Source organism: Rhea pennata, chromosome 2 (genome assembly GCF_028389875.1).
Source record: "Rhea pennata isolate bPtePen1 chromosome 2, bPtePen1.pri, whole genome shotgun sequence".
NCBI classification, from domain to species: domain Eukaryota; kingdom Metazoa; phylum Chordata; class Aves; order Rheiformes; family Rheidae; genus Rhea; species Rhea pennata.
In genome coordinates this window covers 107,827,111-107,848,698 of record NC_084664.1, presented here as the reverse complement: position 1 = coordinate 107,848,698, position 21,588 = coordinate 107,827,111, and the positions used below count along the sequence as shown (strand labels likewise).

Below are 21,588 nucleotides of genomic sequence, written 5' to 3'. Positions count from 1 at the left end.
CCAAACATATATCTATATTTACTGCTTTTTCATAGATTTCTTATAAATTTGCCATTTAGAAACAAGGATTCATCTCGTTGTGATTTAAGCAACAGATTTTTACAGCAGTATTCACCTTAAATTGGAATTTCTGATTGAAAACAGATTGGCATAAACTCATTCCTGGGGTAACGTAATACTTGCTACAGAAGATTTATGCTTGAATTTTTCTGAAATGATGCAAGATAGTTAAGTTGCAGTTATTTTTGGATTGTTACATTAAAGTTAGAAGTAGAGTGAATTTAAGTAATATTTCTGGAGGTCTGATTGGCAAAGCTATGTGGGCGTGCTTGGTTGTATGTATTCTTTGGTAACCCTTTGAAAATTACTGGCATTTTCCTACAATAGCAGTATTACTTTGGGTATAATTACTAGCATTTTTAACTCTGTAAGTTGGTGTTACAGAGCACTCCATGGGCATACTTCCATAAACTTCATCTTTTCTAAACCGTTTACCAGTTCCAGGTTGACCTAGTACAACAGAACATCTTCTTAAATGTACTCCGTAATTCTGGGCTTCGGAATGCATAAATCATGGGGTCGATGATAGCGTTGCACATTATGAGTGTCCCATTCACGTGGAAAATGGACATGTAGCAGGTACAGTAAGGATTATGTGGGCAAAACCTTGCTAGAAGGATGTGAAGAACAAAGGGGGCCCAACAGCAAAGGAAAACTCCAAGGAAAATAGTCAGCGTAATGGCTCCTTTCATGTTAGTTCTCTGATGGACTGCACTGGTTGGCAGTGCAGCTATCTTTTTAGCATGAGATCGAGCCAGGAGGAACATATGGACATAGAGGCACAGTATAAAAAACATCATTAAAGGAAACAGAATGGTGAAGGGAATGACTGTAGCTACTTCATAGGAGAAGAGGGCGATGGCAATACTACTGCCAGCACAGAATGTCCAGATGATTGCCAAGATGATCAAGGCCCTTCTCAGTGTCATGATGTTATGGTACCGTAAAGCATAGAAGATGGTGATGTATCTGTCTGCTGCAATAGCTAACAAGCTGAAGATTGACCCCAGTAAAGACAAAATGAACATCGAATCCATGGCATCATCCAGCTTTTTCTCGAAGGCCCCACGACGTGTCAGGTACCCCATTTTGCACAAGATAATAAAAATGTTCTCCAGAGTTTTGTACAAGCTACCTAACATGTCTGAAACGGCTAAACTACAAATAAAAAAGTACATAGGCAAGTGCAAATTCTTATTCCTGATGACGGCAATAAGGACGAGCAAGTTTTCCAGTATTCCAACAGCAGCAACCGTGAAAAAAACTTCTTCTGGTACCACAACCTGCGTGCAGTCAGTGATATTTAAAGATAAATCACTTATATTTTCCAGAGAAGGAGTGCTTGTCTGCCCTAGATATCTAATTATGTTGGAAGGCCTCTCAGTGCTCATTTCTTCTGCTCACAGAAAGATTCTGAATTGTTTCTCAGGCTTTGCTTTATTCTGAAGCTCTCCTATCAGTCAGATCATCCTTCTTTTGATGACGCCTTCTTCTTAATCTGGTGCAATTCTAAGACTTAACAGAAATGTTTTGGATTGTTCCTGGAATAAAACACGCAGAAATGTAAATATCAAGAAGAAAATCCCCCCCAAATGCATCAAAAATAGACATTTTGAATATCACTTATTGGAATCAAATGAAGATATATCAGGATTAGAGAGAGGCAATATTTGTTTGGATAAAATAAGAGCTCTTTCAAGCTTCACAAATCCTCAGAGGAAAACAAAATGCAAATTCCCTTTTAGATTCAAAGAAGTTTTAAAAAATGCATGTAGTTTCCTTTACCAGTGAACACCCCACATTTACTGAAACTTATCTCAGAGACTTTGAGAGTCTGGCAATCTTTACTGGCACAGCTGTTTTCTTTGCATAAGTTTGGCATTTATCACAAGATTTGCTGTATTATTAAACACAAATGAGACCAATGCCAAGAGAAGCTGTTGTCTAAAACAGTAACACATTTACTACCACACTGATGACAGTGAAATAAAATGCCCTCAATTTAGATGTGAGCATTTGAAAATACTGGTGTTTTCAGAGGCAAGTTACATATTACCAATAAAGTGTTTTTTTTTGTGTAAATTGAAACTTTTTTTTTGATTTGATTAACATACTTCTAATTCAGGGTAAAATTCAAAGGAATTTTACTTCTTGTTTGTATTTTACAACTACTTAAAAGACCAAACCTGCTACTTCAGCATCAGGATGATCTTTCTCTTTCTGCACAATAATCCTGATTTAGATTCCTTTAAAGCATATAGGAATCATTCCAAAGGATTAGGATTTTTAGGCTATTCAGGCTATTCATTAATGTATAAATGGATGTAATATTAATTTATCTTGGATATTATCTAAAGACAATAGGGCCCACATTTTCTTCTAATTGTTATAACTCTATTTGTGAATTACAGGTGCGGCTGCTATTTGAAATATCCTCCTATTTTAAGAATTGAAAATTTTCTCCTCTGTCTGTTTTTATGTTCCAAACAGCTCTTAATTGTTGACACTGTCATACCTTTAAGTCTTCAAATTCCTTTGGATGTTGTTTCCAAGGGAGAAGTCAAAAATTTGAATTACTTTTGTATACAGACAAAACCCTCTGTGTCACTGATATCAGAAATGGGCACAGCTGAACTGCTGGTTGAATGTGATTAGCCTTAGTGCAGATGAAGGTGTTTGCTCACCGTTCACTGCAAAACAGAGGTTTTTGACGTGGATTTTCAAGTGTAATCTGCTAAGGTTTCCAGTAAAGTGCTGCTTGTGGTGAAATGTGCTGAGACTTGGACCATCAGCCATCATGAACTCACCTGAATCTAGCCATTACCTCACTTAAGAGAAAGCATTCAAGAAAGTGCCCATATTTATATGAAAACAAAGGCTCTGCAATGGAGTAAATGAACTATATTGCACTATGGTGCATCTGGACATTTCCAAAGACATTTTACCATCTTTTTACTGTTTTACCATTCCAAAGGCATCTTAACATATTTAAGGCTTACTTGTTAAGATAATTAAATCTTAAAATGTGTTAGTATGTGAAGGTAGGCATTAATCTCAGGAAAAGAGATTCAGCAATATCTTTGTACTGGAAAGTTTTTTTTCTACATTCAGAGCTCCTGTTATAGCCAAGTTTTGTGATTTCTAATCTATCAGACTGCTTAATAAATTATTTTTCACTATTAGTAAAAAATCCACACAGACAATCCAAACAAAACTTCATTTCAATTAGATTTAAACAGTAAAATCAGTTGGAAAAAATACACTTATTTAACCACTACTCTCTCAAATTTTGCTTCAATAATGCTCCTTCGTTGACACGTTCATGTTGCTGAACTGATCTATGTGAAGGCTGCCTCTCTGAAAACAGAGAGTACTGTAAATGGCATGATTACAAGCACAATACCATTGTGCTTGTAATCTTAGGATAACTTCATGTTAGATACAGCAGTTGGTTAAAGCAGAGATTTTATAAAGGCTTCAGAGTAATTACAGTCACCGAGTGATTACACTACATGACATAATGTTGTTTTGAAACAATTAACAGAAAGCCAGAAAAAGACGTCCTTATTTCAGACATTCTTATTTCAGCATATATATAGGGTTATGGCAGACTGCTGTCAAAGATGTTCCCAATTATCTCCCGTTCTGATGCTTTAGTGTGGTGCACAAAGAGTGCAAACATATTGATGTCTGTGGCTTCCCAGGCAGGAACATCTGCCTATATGTTGCTGTGCATGGGTAATAAATGCAGTGCTTCAGGGAACCATCTACGTATTTTGATTTATACATCTGCAGCAAATCCCTAACTTACAGGATCCTTTCACTGGTACCAATTTCCTGGACAGTGCATGTGGATATTGAATAGTCCCTTCTGCTTTTGGACTGCACAAACCAGCTTTGATAACTTGCCAATTACATAAAGATGATGGCTCGTTTCTAGACTCATGAAATGTACTCATTCCCTATCTTTCAGAGGCTTTTTGGAAAAAAAAAAGTAATTTATTAGGAATGAAAAGAATAAGTGTTGTGTTTTTGCAGACACAGTATACACAGTATACTTTACAGTCCATTCAGTATATACAGAGATACTTCTTGTCACTTAAAATACCACAACCTTTCTCAATCCCCAAAAACGATAAAAATCATTGTTGTGGAATTTTAGTTTTTGAAGCTGTAAAACAAGTGAAAGGACAAAAATTTATTTTTCTTCAGAAGGTGAGCAATGGTTTTCATCAAGACAAAGGTGACCGGAACTGTTAAAGGAAGGTAAGCCATGAGATCAGTCTGTTCCCCATGCTTACTCATAACAGGCATTTCTTTTTGTCTGCTGGCTTAGCCCTGAATAAGTAAGTAAGTGGAGAAAGAGCACACAGATGTGGGAAGTAATGGTGTCAGAGGAATTACCCTACAATGCTCACAGGCTCCTAAGGGTACTCTTCGCTTGAAAGGTGCCTGCTCTGCCTCCTCTTCTGATAGCTTTTCTGGCCGTAGCTAGAGTGAGAGTCAGTGGCTGACCTGGAGTACTTAAAATCTTACTGGTGGTCCGTGATGCAAGTCCCTCAAGATGGCATATATAAAAAAAAATCCAGTGGCAGAACATATGTGAAACATCCTTGGTTATAATAATATTATTAAACTCTTTAAGAAATAGGCTTTGTCACATGGGCTGGATTTTACGAAGTTTATCATTTATTAAACAGACTCAAATTGTGCAGGAAGCATCTGAAAAATTGCTGATTAATGGCAGTGCAATTGTTCCCACGAGTGTCTGGAGGACCTGAGCTTCTGAGCCCACAGAGAACGAGCACTGCGTTGGTGCTGTAGCTCAGCAGAAGAGCCAAATTATCATTTGTCTCTCTTAGACATGAAACCTCATCTACCCAGTAAGAAGCTGGTGGGTGGGTTCACAGTTCTATCATTAGTAATGAATTAACATCATTGTTTCTTTTTGATCCAAGCTGTGAGTCAAAATTTGGAGCTTTTCTTTTCTGTGTGGCAGAGAGATGACTGGTGACTTGATGAGAGGTTGTGGTTTCACAGCAAGCCCTGAGCCAGCTTAGCAGCTGCTGAAAGGTGCAGTTTCAGCTCTTCTTCCCCATCTGCACTTCTCCTGTTCCTGCCCTTTCACTAATGTCCTCTCCCTCGAGCCTGTACAACCCTCTTCTTCCCTAAAAGACCATAGTGATCCTCAGTGTGCATGTACTACACGTCCTTCTTAAACTGTCATCTACCCTGAAAGTGAGACATGCAGGTTGATGCAGTGCTCAGTACTGATAAATGAGGTAGTCACAAGCATGTTAGCAGGTGGAGCAGTCAGCGCTGTAGGAGAATGGCACTCAGTGGCAATTTGCTCTGGGTAAACTAACCCCCTGGGAGTGCTTTGGTGCAACAGCTGCGCTCCTACCAGTCCCAATATCATGCTATTTCCATCTAGCTCAGGCATTCCTAACAGTATAGTAACAGTCCTTGCCTAAACTGCAGCATGAGCATGACCTCAGGGCCAGGATTACTTCTCTGCTAGGTCCTGCTTAGTCAGATTCTTCCTCTTTGAAAGAATCTATTCAAGTCCCTAAGGACCTCTCTTCCGGGAATCCTATGGAAGGTCTAGGCATTTCCCTGTAGTAACTGGGAGGGTAAAAGTAGGCATTTGATCAACTTTCTTTTACACAAAACTCCAAAATGTCTGTATTTTAAAATACTCATTTTATGTTACAAAATTTATGCAGAAAACACAGAGCAAAACAGACATTTGTGACTGCAAAAGAGTGACAGCATCCATTTCTGTACTGATGTGACTGTGACTACTCTCTGTTGTTTACAGGTAGGTCTAACAGGAAGGACCTATCCTAGGGAAGACCTTGAAGTAAAACAAGTGGTCCTCTGCTTACTGCTGTACGTACGTATTAGAGCAAAAAGTACTGTGTGTTCACAGAAGAGTGAGACAGCTAGGCTGTGTGCTTATGCTTCAGTGTTCAGGAGATAAAATCTCATTCTGCTCATTGAAGTAAGTGTATGTCCTACATAAAATTAATTTAATACAGACTGCATTAATCTAGCTATTGATAAAGGCACAGTCCTTTTCCTTTCAAGATGTTTTTTTTCTTTCAAAGTTACAGTCTAGGTGAAACAATACCAAATATAGGCATGAGAAACCTATGGTGAAAAATTAGGATATGATGTGATAGTACGTGCTGTTCCATCTTATCATCAGTTGAAGTTTCATTAACAACTCCAATTACTATCCATAAGCTATGAGATCACTTATTCTTTTGCTTTGATCTCCCTCTAGTGTTCATCAAAATAGAGTTAGCCAGCTATTAATAACTGATTGCAGCTATTCCGTTTTCTTTGCATGCACCTGCTACATATATAGTGTTGTGTAGCCTAATTTCAATTTCATGAACTGCCATCAGACCTAGATAAATGTCTGTTAGATCAGCCTGTTCACTGCAGTATGGCTTGGAGATTTATTGCATCAGAATAATGAATAGACATCCCATATGATTTCAATGTCTAGCACTCTTTTAGAAATAACTTCACAACAGTTGACATCGAGACAGTACTTTATAAAGAAAACAGCAAAGATACAAAAAATGGGGAAAACAAGCTAAATACAGAAAGAATGTTGTGTCTGAACCTACATATATACTAACTGGGCTAATTATCAACCAAAGGAAATTGTTTCTTGCAGTTATAACTGCGATTTTGTTATAAGTAGCTTTTCTAGAGTTAAATTAGGCTGTAAATCACATTTGCTGAAAATTTAAATGGCATATATGTAATATATGTTGATTAGCATTCTGTATAATAAGTATTTTCTTGACTTTGAAAATAAGAAAGAATAGAAAGTATAGAAAAATTTTTCTGACTTATGTAGAAACTGGATAGGTGGAAGTTCTTGCAAAGAATATAGATGAATAAAATGTAAAAGGCATTTACTCACCTTACTGATACTGCTTCCCCGCCAAAGATCAGCTTTGAAATAACACAATCACATGTTTGTTCTGTGAATAAGGAGAAATGTCACTTTACGAAACTCAGATTTATCCATTCATATTTAGGCTTAGGTATATTCAATATGGCACAATTTTATCAAACAACTACAAACGCACTAGAGCATCTAAGCTATACAGAAATTTTCCTGAGTAGGACTGGGTATTTCAGCAAAGATACTGAAAACAAGAAAAGTAAAAATGATTGAGAAAAGATGGTTTGAGTTCTCAATATATTTAAAGATTTTGCAATATCAGAGAGAAAAAGGAATTATTTAAGATGTTTATGCTGGAAATACCGAGGAATATTAAAATGACAGCGAGAAAAGTTAATTAAAGCCAAAAAATCAGGAAATATTTCCTAATTGATTAATTTCTTGAGATTATAGCATTTTTCACATATAGTAACTGAGACTTTAAGCTATGCTATTATCTCAAATATCTAGAACTAAAAAAATATATATATATATAAAGTGCTGGAAGTTACACAGCTGGCTTAAAACGCTTGCCCTTTAGTGGGGCATAAACACGGAATGCCCACAGAACCTCTCGTGAAACAACTCATCCTCATATCAAAGTGGGTGGATAAATGTGCTGAAAATGAATGATATATATAGAGAAAAAGCAGAACCTGGAGGAAACTGAAGGCTGTAAATGCGCTGAGGCACTAGTGATGGATATTTTGTTTCCACACAGTGCAGTGTATCTGCACTTTGCAGGGACCTTCCCACCAGTGCAGACAACATGCTGTGCTAAGGGGAGGAAGAAAATTTACAAGTCATTTAATGCATTTAAAGCTATGAGAGAAGGGAGTGAAAATTTCCCTTGTCTTTGCAGGTTGACAATAGATGTGAACATGGGAAATTACATTTTTAGAAGCACGTGGAGTTAAAAATCTCTCTCTCCACAGAGCTGCTGTTGCTTTGTAAATTAATAATATATTAAGAAATATAATTACTAGTCTTCTGTACTTTGTAGTAGCTTAATCTACCTAACAGAAAAATCCTGCCACTCCTGATGCAGGTAATTGCTATGGAAGCAATGTACTTAGACCCTTGGGTCACATCCTTAGCTTTTGTAGATCAGTCTCACTCCATTGGAGTGATTTGGTGACAAGCTGCCATGATTAGCACCAACTAGATATATGCTTCTTTATTAAGACCATAGTAGATTGAACTATGTTTTTTCTGAAATAAAAGTTACAGTGTTCCAGACTTTAGAGTCTACTTCTATTATACTTATATTCCTTATTTACTTATTTATTCCTTATTTACTTCCAGAATAAATTAATTTTAAGCCTATATATAAATGCAACTTTCTACATTGAATGAAAAATAACAGTGAATTTGGATACAGGACAAACAGTTCTCTGCAATCACTGTAAAAATCAATCAAGAGGCCTTCAAGTGACATTCCTGAGGTCACTGCTCTGTTCTTCTTCTTTCCAGTAAATCATTTAGTATATCAGTAACAGTGCCATCACAGAGATGTTGTTGTCAAGAAGCATCAAGGAAATCTGCTGTACAAGAGAATGTTAACCATTTCTTGAAAGAAAAGTTATGTGTTTGGGAGGAAATTTACAGCCTGCTTTTGCTAAAAAAAGCTGGCCTCTGTGACATTTTTCAAGAGCCACCTGTCTTTTTCTGTGACAATGATTCCTCCAGTAGTTGCAAATGAAAGTACAGTAAAGGTAGTTGGAACATTCAGAGTAATACTTTTTGTATTTCTAAATGACATAAGATGAGCAGGTGATGTGAATTTATTCTGCATTCACTGCTATTTATGTAGATGCTCTTGTAAATCCAAGTATGTCTTATTGAAAGACAGTATATAAAAGAAATGGGAACTTACTTCCTGAAAGCTACTTAAAAATACTGTAGTTTTCCTAGTCTTGCCACTGAACTAATATATTTAAATATCTAAGCTAAAAAATAAAACTAGTTAAAATACCATGAAAAAAAGAATGAATTAAACATTTGGTTACTTTCTCTAGAGAAACCTATAGGATGGGGGCAGGATAGGGAAAACAGACCTTTGAGATGCTTCTTTTGTTAGAATTGTGTTCCTGCTCTTCAGCTTGAGATGGAGAAGTAATGGGTAGAAAAACTCACATGTAGGAAAATTCAGTCCTGAATTCTGCAAGCACATAAAAATTTGCCTGCACATAGAGTAGTGGCCACATAAAGCTCTAGTGCAATTACCTGTTGGCATTCGTCTAGTGCTGGCAGGGCTTTCCTCACTTAGGAAGTAGCCGAAGTCTCATTGAAAGAGTTATTCTGTAATCCCCAAGCAGCCCTGGTCATGTTACCTAGAGAAAGGGGAGGTTCATGAAGATGCCCTGGCTTAGGTCATTCTAGCTTGTCTTTTCCATGCGTTAGGATCTGGAGCCACATGGCAAGGTGCTGTGGCTGAGCAGCTATTTCCATTTCTGCATAGGTATCCCAGAACTACAAACATAGATGTGTGTGTGTGAGGGTGTCTTTTGGCTTCTGCTTCTGGTTTAAAAAAAAGTAACAGGGAGAGTAGGAGGATAATTGTTAGTGCAGGCAGATTTACAATAGGGTGTGTTAAATGCAGGAATTTACTCTGCCCCAATTTTCCTTGTGGCTAGCTCCTTCAAGAACAGAGAAAGACTTCTGCTGTGCTCTGGCTTCCCTTGCTGCATGCTGCAAACTGGCGTAGGATTAACTATCTAAGAGTACTCGCTGTTACAGTTCAGCAAAGGACACAGTCTTCGCTCAGTTATACTGCTGAAAATCAATAATAATATCAAGTAGATCAATGGAATTGCTCAATGTTTATGCTAGAGTAAGTGAGAACAGAATTTGCTATTGCTGCAACAGAGTGAATGCCACAAGGCTGTATTGGCAGGGTTAGCACTCCCGGCATTATTCCCAGTCTTGATCCAGAAAAAAGTTAATGTTGACTAGATAGAAAATCTCTGAGAGATATGCGACCTCTGGCTGATACAGTGAAAAAAAATGAAATGAAGCAGGGAAAGCAGTAACCAAGAGATGCAAAAAAGCCTTTCAGTAGAAGCTTTCCTACTATCTTAACTTCTTCAGGTGGTAAAGAGGAAAATCTGATTTAAGCTTTGTAAAAGGCATAAAACCCCTGCTGAAATTTTGCATTAGAGAGGAATGATTGCAAGTTGAAAGATTAAAGGATCAATAGAAATTTGGAATGTTCATTCCACAAATCATACTGCATCTTTCTCTACTTTTTCCAAGCAGAATTCTGAGTTTTAGATAGATGTAGTAAACCTCCACTTACCTGGTCATGAAACAACTTGTGAGTCTGTGCTGGAAGCTCTGGGAGCAAGATTATTTATAAGGGAAAGGAAGCCAACATAGTCTTTGCGTAAAGGAAAGACTGGAACATCTAAATCAAAGAGAAAGACAGTTGTCTCGTTGGCACAACCTTGAATTAGGGTCAGTTTAAAATAAATCATCAATGTTCTCTAAAAATGTTTAAAAGAAAAAAGATGCACAGCCACAGGAAGCGATCTATGTTTCACAAAACATGTTCTATATTATAAATAGTGTTTAATCATTCTGGTAAATGGTTGAGATGTCATGAGGCTTTTGCTGACCATGGAACATTGAAAAGATTGTCACTGTTTTTGTGTCTTTTACCAAAAACAAAATTGGTAGTAGGGCTGAAAAATTAATGAGGTAGAGAGAACTTGGAAGAATCATGGTTCAGCTGTACTAGTCTGGACAAATATAAGTCATCCTTATGGGGAACTGTGATTCAGGCCAGGAAGGTAAAAAGTATACCTTTACAATAACTTTAACAGCATTTCACAGAGGTGATAGTCTCTGTTACTGAAACAAATGTAGGGGCAATAACGTAAGTAGAGACCTTAGAGAAAGACTCAATATTTTGATCTATTAAGTAAACGCTAGCGATGCCTAGAAGCAAAATCATATTCTTAACAATTTAAATTGAGAAAATTTGATTGCTACCAAGGAACCAAACAAAACCTCAAATCTAGTATAGAAAGGGTGAATTTAAGCTTAGAAACCGAGAGTTTCATTTTTTTTTGGGCAGAATGACTGACAAAAACTCATACCCCCTGTAATTAGCAATTTCTTATCCCCAGTGAGAGTCCTGTAGGTCCCTGACACATAACAACTGCAGAGGAAAGGATTTAGCAACATATTTCAGGGTACCTGAAGAAAGAAAAAGCTTTAGCAAATGAAAAATTTGCTCATCATATTTGAGCTTCTTTTAGATTTCCAAGGAGGAAAAAAAAATGCCTCTCTCCTCCTCTCCACATCCGAATGCACACATAGTTTTCATCTTTGTTTTTTAAATTCCTTTTATTTAGACCAGCTGGAATGACTGAATGCTGTTATGATACACAGGGATAACTAGAAGTAAGGGGTTAATGTTAGGGAAGTAATGGTTAATGGCATGGTATGGAAGAATAGAATAGTGTCAAGAAAACTGACGTCATAAGTGTGCAGGACACTTTTTTGCTATTTCTTTTCTTTGTCCATCATTTGAATAATCTCCTTCAAATATATCTGGTCATGCTGCTTGCTGTTGGATGCCAACTTCAACTGTGCTAATTCTACATGATGTAAAGGGGTATTTAGCTCCTTATGGGTTCATGCTCTTCACACTACTTTGGACCTGAAGATACTCATTAGGTGCTCAGAAGTTAATCCTGGAAGGTCTTCATCTTTTCTAATGCTGTGAATTTCTGTTCAAGTCTAACAGCGCAGTTCAGGCTAACAGTGCATTGCAAAAATGGTGCAGACCAAAAAAGTCTGTACCGTAAGGCTCAATAAAAACAAAAGAGATATTTGTAAATTGTACTTACTTTTTTCTTTTTTTTTTTAACTGCAGAGAAAATAAACACATTGGAAACACAAAAGCCTCTTCACTCAGCCTTGGGCAACAAACAAGCTTGGATCAGGACTGCTTTGAAAATGGAGTCAGAACTCATAGTATGGACATTTAGGATCTTGTACAATACAGAATTTCAATTTTAATATTTATTTAAGTCTAAAAAGGCAGAAGGTCCTCACTGTTGATAGAGTGGTTTACAGGTCTCATTGAATTCTGATGATTTACCAGGTTATTAAAAAGAATTGGAAACATGGTTTGTCCTATGATCATTTTATTATCTTACAGCTTTTGAAAGGAAGAGCAGGAGGCCCTCAGATAAATCATCTTCAGGTTACCTAGCCTAATAGGCTAGGATGTCTCTACTAATAGTTCAAATATCTGTGTTCAGATGTAATGTGGCTGTTACTTTTCCCAGGCCAGCAGAGCCAGGTTTATAGGGTCAACATTGTGCCTCTGGTTCTAACTGCAGATAACAAAACTTTCTGCCTCCAGCAGGCATGTTAAGTACAAAGCTGCAGCAGGATAAAAGCTGCAGTTGATTTAGAGCCTCATCTGGATTTACTGTACTTTTGACTTGGATAGAGACGCTCTCCTCTGCTCAGCGGAGGAGCAGAGGTACACATATGATGCTATGATAGAACTCTCAGTGAATTTTTTTCAAGCCCAAAGAGGAAAAAACATTAAGTTTAGTATTCAGAGACTGATTCTGGAAGGTACTGAGAGCCCTTAGAGAGGGGATTAGGTCCACATGTGAGCAAGGAATAGACTAAACCATTTCTAAGCAAACTAGCTGTTTAGGCATAAAACATTATAACTTTAGGGAGATCAAATTTTCTACTGTTAATATTTTAATTTTTTGTTGAAAATGGAAAGTGAATGAAGATGAAGGGACATGTCAGAGAGGAGCCAAGAGGTTTTAATAGTTTTTTCAATAAAATATTGCTGTGTAAAACAAATGTACTATGGTGAATTACAATAAAAAAGCCGTTAGAATTACATATTATAAATGATAAATTAATTCCTGTTATCACATTGTATAAAATATATTGTTTCTATCTATTGAGCCATGAAACCAATAGACAATTCTTGTTTGAAGGTTGATAACTCAGTGTACCTAGAGAAAGACATTATCACCTGGAAAAGCATCTTACAATGATTTTCCAGTTCTGTGCTTACAAAATATAGCCAATTCAATACTCACATTGTGTATGTTTTCATCCCACTGTGTTTCAATTCCAAAGAGCACACCAGGAAACAAACAGTGGTTTCATGATGTGTCAAGAAAGGAAGAGGCATACCAAAATGGTCATGGTAAAGAGCTGTGTAAATAGACCAGGCTATCAAGGGGGAGCCATGGCAGTAAGGCTGTCCAGAAGAGAACTATTAGAAAACACCAGGATCAGAAAACAAACAATAGTCTTTTGGGGACAGGTTACGAGAGAAGACATTAGCAGGAGAAAAGATTTTTCTTGAGCAGAAGACAGTCTAATCGTGATTGTCTTGTAAGTCCAAAATATGTGAATATTTGCAATTTTATTACCAATTGTCTAGTATTTGTATGAAAGTGCCACACATTCGTGGTGACTTGACAAATATAAAAAGTATGACAGAAAATTAAGTTCCAGGGAATTTCTGAAGGCACAGCGGTAATGAACTCATCCCTGGGGTAATGCCAAAGCAGCAAGGGGAAAGCATTCAACCAATTCTTTCAGGTATTAGTACATTTTGCGTTGTACATGGAAAGACAGCAAGTGTGATGGTAGCAGGAGACAGTAGTTGTCTCTGGTGTGCTGCCATGAGGGAAAGAGAAGAAGGAGAGCTGGAAACTCACCCTGGCTGGGGTCCCCCTGGCTACCAGGGGGCGGGAAAGGGAGAAGGCAGGAATGGGAAGGCTGCAGCTGGGGGCATGGCACCAGCACTCGGACAGGCTAGAAAGGATAATAAAAGAATGTGAGAGAAGGTAAGGAAGGCTACCATGCTCTGCTGCAGACTCCTTTAAAATAGAGCCTTAGTTTCCTGATCCTCCGAGATTAGCAGCAAACCTCCTCTGGTGTCAGCCCACACCAAAGGCTGCAGATAATTTTGCCAGCTCAAAAGTCAGAAGAGTGCACTGTGGAGCTAAATGGATTTTCGTTGCTGATGCCTTGTGTGTATAATGCACATTCATGCAAAAATAGATCTTGTTTGTCTGGTTCAATTTTTTTAAGAGGAGTTCTATAAAAAATTCTATTTAAAGCCAAGAATAATAAGGACTGCACTAGACTCAGTATGCGTAAGAGTTACCTGCAGTGTAATGTAGCTTGTGCTGGCTTTTAACTACTTGGTTTTGTTATTTTTGTTGTTGCATATTTTTACGTGTAATAAGACTATTCAATTGCAAAGATTAGAATAGTTTTAAAAGGAAAAGCTGGCTATTGCTTTTGCCATCAAACACAGTGGTCAAACAGATAAAAGAGTGGTCAGACACCATTGCTCAAGTATTGATCTTCAAGATCACCAAAATATTTTCTATGGATGTGCAATATATAGAATCAATAGCAAGACAGGGGAATTTAAGTCATCTTGCAAAAAGTACATTGACTTCTTGAGAAGTGCCGAGTTTAGTCAAAAGAAGTATATGTTTTATTATGTGTGATTGGCAGTCTAGGATGTTCCTCCTTTCTTTCTTAATTCATTTCCCGTTTTCCTTCTTTATGGAACTTTTGGGGACATTCCAATGAAACAAAACCTAAAGGATGCATTCAATAACTATTTACTGCATAGCTGTCCATTAACAAAGTAACTATATATTTATTTTCACCTCTGAAAAGCAAGGAGGGTGATGCATAACAAAGAATACCCATTAGCTATAATCTCACATCATTAATTCATTTCTATTAAGAACTCATTTGCATTATTCTCTCCCATTTACCTAATTCCCCAGATTTTGTATCTGCTTTTTCTCCCTAATTTTGACTTCGGAGTGTTAAAAGCAGTATAGTTGATCTTGATGTAGTTTTCAATGAAAGCTATTTTCATTTGTATAATGACCTTTAAAAGCAAACATAGATAAATAATTGTTATACATAAATAAATGATGACATTTGGGTCTAAGATCATTATATTTATGTTGGTAAACATGGTAAAGATCTCAAAGATATTCAGTATTTTAAGAATTTAAAAATCCTAAAGCCTTCAAGATATATACAATTTCATTTTTGTTTGACATGTCCAGACTTTGAAAGTCCAGAAAATGGCGATACATTAGAAGAGATCTAGGGCTTTTTATTCTTCACTTCAAGAATATCCTACAAAGTAGGAGCACTTTCCTCTTCTCCTGCTAGTCTTTTTTTTGTGCTAAGTATTACCAAGGATGACAGATTGTGGCACAAGTCAGGGTAGCTTTTGACCTGAAGTCATATTTGGGAAAGTTCTTTTGTCATTTTCTGATGGGGAAGCTGCATGTTGCTGAAGTGTAAAACAGGCATCATAGTGTCTCAGCAAAAATATGTTTCACATAAGGGGATAATCTGTTGACTGGCTACTGACAAGCAGAAATTTCATCTCACAGTTTAGTTAGTCTAGTTAATGTTTTTTTAATCATAAACTTCCAAAATACTTTATATAGGCTCGCCATCGATGCAACATGAAAAGTTTCTGAATTTCAAATTTAAAGATGTTATATTTGACTTTCTATTTTTCATTAAAAAACATCTCTAAAGCAATCTAAAATCTTTAAATAAAGTTTTCCTTTGTGCTTTCTCTCTAGGTAAGATAAGATTAATCCTTTTTGCACTAATTAAAGCTAGTAAATGAAAACATGCAAATGAATAAGTGTAATGACAGTATTACTAAAAACTCTACAAATTTCAAGACAGCCATATAATTTGTCAATTTATTGAAATCTCTAGTTGATGATTCAGACATTGAGGAGTTATTTCAGCTGTTTTACTTTTCTTATTTCTTATCTTACTCAGAAAATCTTGAGCCCTTGGGCTCAAGAGTGTCTGAGGTGGGAGTGTCTGAGAGCAAGAGCAGCTGTCTATCTGTTGCTGGTGCTGAGGAGGAGGTGGAAAGAGGGAGGAAGGTAATCCTTTGATAATGTAGATTGAACTTCTCTTTTTAGTCCCCCTACTTGCTTTTCCGCTGTGCAGAGGGCTGGTGACGGAGCATGTGAAGCGTTCGTGTCAAACTAAGACAAGATCCCCACAGCACTAGGTTTGTAGCTGCAGTTTACCTGATCACTTGCACCTTTTATTCTACAAAATGTTAGCAGTTTTGACAGTAGAGTTAAGCTGAATGGGAGGGACAATACTGGAGAGAGGAAGACTGCTATTTGACATATGAACCTCTCAGTGTTACAGTACCTCTAGTATAGTGACTGTGTAAATGGAGGAAGATTGACTGGAATGTCAAAGATGCTCTCTAAATGCATGGACCTCTACTAGATGTCTTTTTTTTTATTAATTTGGACTTTCTAAATTCAGATATCTTTTTAAGGGAGAAGCAATTGAGCACAACTTGCCTTTTTGTTCTTTCACTTTATGCCTAGCTGTAGGAATCAGATGATTTTCTGAAGTGCTGTTTGTGTACCTTCTATATTCTATGTAGTCTGAATCGATTACTGTCTGAAATAACATACTTAACATTTACAACATGCAAAGAACAGAGAGAGATGACCAACATAACATCTTTTCCTATTGACTCTCCTCTTCTAATCCATTAATATTCAGCTTTTGCATTAGGCTCATGGCAGCAATTAAAGGAAAAGAACATTTCTTCGGGTGTTTGCATCTTTTCTCTTTGGCAATTAATACAAGCATGTTTTTATTGAATACTTCATTAGTTTAGTGAGGTAGAAAATCAACTAAGATTCACATTTTGCTTTCAATCTAGTTTGTATCTATCTGCCTATTATTCCAACTAAACACATTTTCCATAAACAATGTTTGGTTATCTGCTAGGTATAATTGAAAACCCTCTCATATTGTTCATTTGTCATTCTCAGCCATGCGTAGGTACTGAGACTCTGAGCAAAAATTTGAAACTGTTTGCATCAGTAAATTGAATTTTTTGAGTCTGTACTAATCTGCATGGGTCATGTTTGGGCTCAGCAGGCAATAAAAGAAAGAAAAAGAAAGAACTCATTTTTTTCTTCTCTCTCTCTCTTTTTTTTTTTAATTTTTATTTAGGTTCAAAGCCAGAGGGTAGTTGACTTGGCCATAGATGGAAGCACTGGAGCTTGGGGAGCTTGATTTGCACTGTTTGGTATTGACATTGACATCGTCATCATCGTCGACAATGTGTTTATCTGCATGTACCCTTGAGGTAGGACAATGGTCTTAATTCATTTTTTCTAATTGTCTCTGCAAATGGGTAACTGAGTCATGGAGAAGCTGAAAAAGACCCTAATTATAGTGAAATGTAAAACGCTTTGAGCTAGTTTTAGACTAGGTGTCTATATTGACAGAGTGGTCATGGAACAAAAACTTCACGAGGGCTGCACAGAATGGCCCTGGAAACTGGGTTTACTCTGGCGTTTGAACCCTCAGACCACCTCAGCATAACATGAAGCAGCTAGTTTAAAGGTAGCCTGGATAACTTCAGCAACGGTGTCTCCTCTGCTACGGCACGGGCTGCCCACTGACTCTGCTAGCTTGTGTGCGATGGAGCCGCGCAGGGAGCCAGGCAGTCTACTGCATCCCTGGCAGAGCCATAGCAACAGTGCTTCTTTCTGGAGCTGATTTGGCTGCCTTGCTGTCTATAACTGTAACAGGGAGCACTGGGGCAAGGAGATGAGGATGATGATGAAACAGAAGTTTACGATACTAACCACAGATTTTCCTGGTAGGGTCTATCAGCAATGCAGATGGGAAAGAATGAGTGAGACCTCTAGAGACCATCTGATCCAATCCCTCTGTTCAAGCAGTGTCACCTGGGACAGATTGCCGAGGACTATGTCCAGGTGGGTTTCAAATATCTCCAAGGATGGAGCACAACCTCTGTGGGTACTCTGTTCCAGTGCTGTTGCCCTCAGAGTAAGGAAGTGTTTTCTTGTGGGAGACACCACAAGTGACCAGCCTCCAGCTGGACTTCGTGCTGCTGATCAGCACCCTCTGAGCCTAGCAGTTTAGCCTGTGGGAAAGACATTCTGATTTATTGTTCAGAATATGACCGTCTTCATTTCATGAAGGACAAGTTGGCTTTTTGGAGTGGGGAGAAAAGGGAGGTAAAGGCATATTGAAACACATAGACACGTTTTTCTTTTTAGAAGGTGTCCTGGAACTGGTCAGTTCTCCTCTCTGTTGAGTAACGAGCTTTTCTTTTTCAGTCCATGCACTGGATTAGTGTGTTTTTTCTGAGAGTGAAGAGGCCAAGCCTTGCCTCTGGTTTGGGATTTCTGGGTAGCTTTGGAGCATGTTCTTTTGCAACTCCAGCATAACCTTCCTGAGGGTTTTAAATTTCTGAGCTGCTTTTACTATTTATGCCTTCAGGCTTCAGGCTGTCATAAAGACAATTGAAGATTAAACAAATATAGAGTCTATAACCAGTTTCCAAGCCAAATAGTCTTGTCTGTGGATAGACGGCTGGAAAAGACAATACATAGACAATATCTATGTGAGACATTCAAAAATGTGGGCAATCTGGCTTCTTTTTTTCTCCACTCTGGAGTGGTCTTTGAGCTTCTGTTGAATCTGTTATGGAGGGCAGATCTTTATGTCCCTGTTCATGGATACTTTGCATCTCTGACAATCTCTCTCACTCCTAGAAAAAGCTGATTGCTTTTGGCTTTAACTCTTTCCAAAGAGACTCTTCCCTGAGTTTCTGTGACACAGTAGTTTTTTGTGCCTTTTCTGTTTGGTACAAGACCTGATGGTCTTGTAAATAGAAAACATATTTCCTTGCTGTGACTTGGTAGTAGCGGTACTTTCTGTTGCCCAAGGGGGTGTTTCCATTTGAATGCAAAATTGTCAAGGTTTAATGACTATTATTGTTTGTGGTCTTGCATCAGCCCTTGGAACCCCATTCCAAAATGTAATTAAAAAGCAACAAAGAAAAGGTCGGAAATGAGGGATTCTTGATTTTTAATCTGACTCAATTAAATGTAGTGAGTCACCAATACTGAAGAATTTATAAGTGGCACATGGAAAAATTTTCCAGATCCATACATATGTTTAACTATTTATTAACTAAAAATGACAATGAAGATTCTGTAACAGAAACAGTCATTACAGGTGTTAAGAAGCTCTTAAAGAATGAATTTTACCCTTCCAAAACTTGAATGGCCTAGTCTGAACAAAGCTCCCATTGCATAGGGTCATGGTAACCTGTCTGATTCCTGCTAACTTGCCTGTTGGTGTCCTGCTAGGTAAAGTCACAGGGAAAACCTGCCCTGGAAGACCATTCCAGTAAAACTCCGTATATGCTGGTATCTCACAGGATTTCCAGAAAAAAACACTCAGGGCACAGATAACTTCCTTTATTTTTTTGTATCTCAGCATTCCTGCATTTTCTGTGAATTAGGAAGCCAGGATACATAGCTCCAAGGCCATGTGTGATACTCACACTCTAAGAAACAAGACCTCAAGGCTTGCTGCATCCACAGATGGGACACTTCCTTGTCGTAAAGAGTTTGACTTTTTTACTTCTCTTAAATTTTGATGGGCTGACCACAGATATGTGAATAGGAGAAGAGGTGAAGACTTCATGTTTCTTATCCTTCCCCTAGAGCAGGATAAATCATAGAAATAATCATAGAATGGTAAGGTTGGAAGGGACCTCTGGAGATCATCTAGTCCAACCCTCAGTGTAGCCTATACTGGGATTGAACCTACAATCTTGACATTAGCAGCACCACGCTCTAACCAACTGAGCTAAACCTGCCTCCAAACATTACTGCTGCAGCCTCTGTGCTCCTCTGAGTTTTTTGGTATTTTCAGTTGCTGAGCTAAATAAATGAGGCAGAAGGGAGGTCAGATCACTGTCAGCCTCCTTGTCTTCCCCAGTGAAAGGCACTGGAACTGAATGGCTCTAGGGGCCATTCATAAGACTGGAACGTGGGGCTGGCCGCACTTCAATCAACGTCTAAGGTCCATCTAGGCTGAGATTCCCTCTCCAACAGTGGGAAAAAGGGATGCTTGTATGAATATATCAGAACAGGCAAATATATATATGATAATTCTACCATCTACTCTCCCTTCTTCCAACCATTTTTGAGTCAAGCACCTCTGGAATAAGGTGTGGTTTCTATCTATACAGTAACTCTTGAGAGGCTTTTCACATGCTTCATCCATTACAATAAATTCTCACTTGTAGTGTGAAAACAGAATGTTTCTGTGAAATGTGTTCAGTGTAAATCTAGTCTGGCTAGGCAAGAATTGACATGAATTGACTATGATCTTAGTTGTTGGATGAACTTTATCTTTCAGAAATCAGTTGAAAATTGATTTTTCCCACCAGGAATATTGTGTACAATAGCTAAAACTGAAACATTTAAAATACTCACGATTAAAGGCAGAAGAATAAACACATCTGTATTGATTACGTTAATCTGGACAGCTAATCAGGAAATCATGCACTTTGACTTTGATATTTTGTATTACAGTTAAAGAAGGCTACCTCCTTCACCACTTTAATCAGAAGATGTTTTGCTCCAACATATTCTGTGTGCTTTAACTTTTCATCTTATGCTTTTATAGTTCAGGGCCACTAAAGAGCTATATTTGCTCTAAATGGAGCTCAAAATAGCCAGCTTCTTATTCTGAAAAGAAGGTGCATAATTACATTAAGCCTGAAGAGATGGAGTATTTCAGAAAGTGAAATAAAACAAAAGATTTCTACAATTTGACACAGCCAGTGCACAGATTATAAAAATTATTTCTGTTTAGAGTTATTAATGATAATGGAGTCATACTAATTTGCTTATGGAATATAAGGGTAATGAGAGAAATTTCAAAATATGGCAATAATGAACAGTCTATAATTAATTAGAATGTTATTTAAATATGAACTTTGAAATCATTTTAATTACCATGTTTTAAGATAATGATATGGTAAAAAGGAGAGAGACTGCATGTCACTGACTGTGAGAGATTCGTGCTCCTGCAAATGCTTATGCACAACTATAACTGCATGTGTGTTTAATAGTGGCTGGGGTTCATTAACAATTGTGCTTTCAATTATGGAATGGAAAAGGTTCTTTTATTTTCCTACTAGAAGAAGTCTGTGGTAGACGAGGGAATACTGGAAACTCAAAAAGAAACAGATAGAAAAAGATAGTGAAATACCCATGCATTCTGTTAACAAGATAGAGAGTGCCTTAAAAAATTTGTACACATTATGCCTGTTTGCTATTTCCTATTTATAAACTTCTTTTTGAGATCTCCACTGCAAAGGGCATAACCATACATGCAGAGGTACTGAATAAATACAAATGTTTTCATAAGCTGTCCATGCTTTAAAAAGTGCCCCAGAGAAACTCAAGAGTATCACAACATTAAATGGAAAAACAGAGGGGTAGAAGCTTACAAACACTTACAGACTATGAATTAGGGATAATTATTTTCTATATTCAGAACACTGTGCAAAATATTTTTTATCTACGGCCTACCTACAAAGAGTTGTGTCTGTAGCACAATACAAACAAGATGTTAGTTTAAGACACCATTAAGGAGTGACTTGAATACAGCTTATAAGA

The 21,588-nt window shown here is 37.5% G+C and overlaps 1 protein-coding gene across 1 annotated transcript; it reads right to left on the bottom strand.

Moving 5' to 3' along the window:
* Positions 1–491: 491 nt before the first annotated feature.
* Positions 492–1,451, bottom strand: MC2R (melanocortin 2 receptor). Its single transcript, XM_062568111.1, has one exon. It carries the CDS (start codon positions 1,449–1,451, stop codon positions 492–494), a length of 960 nt encoding a protein of 319 aa, XP_062424095.1.
* Positions 1,452–21,588: the final 20,137 nt, after the last annotated feature.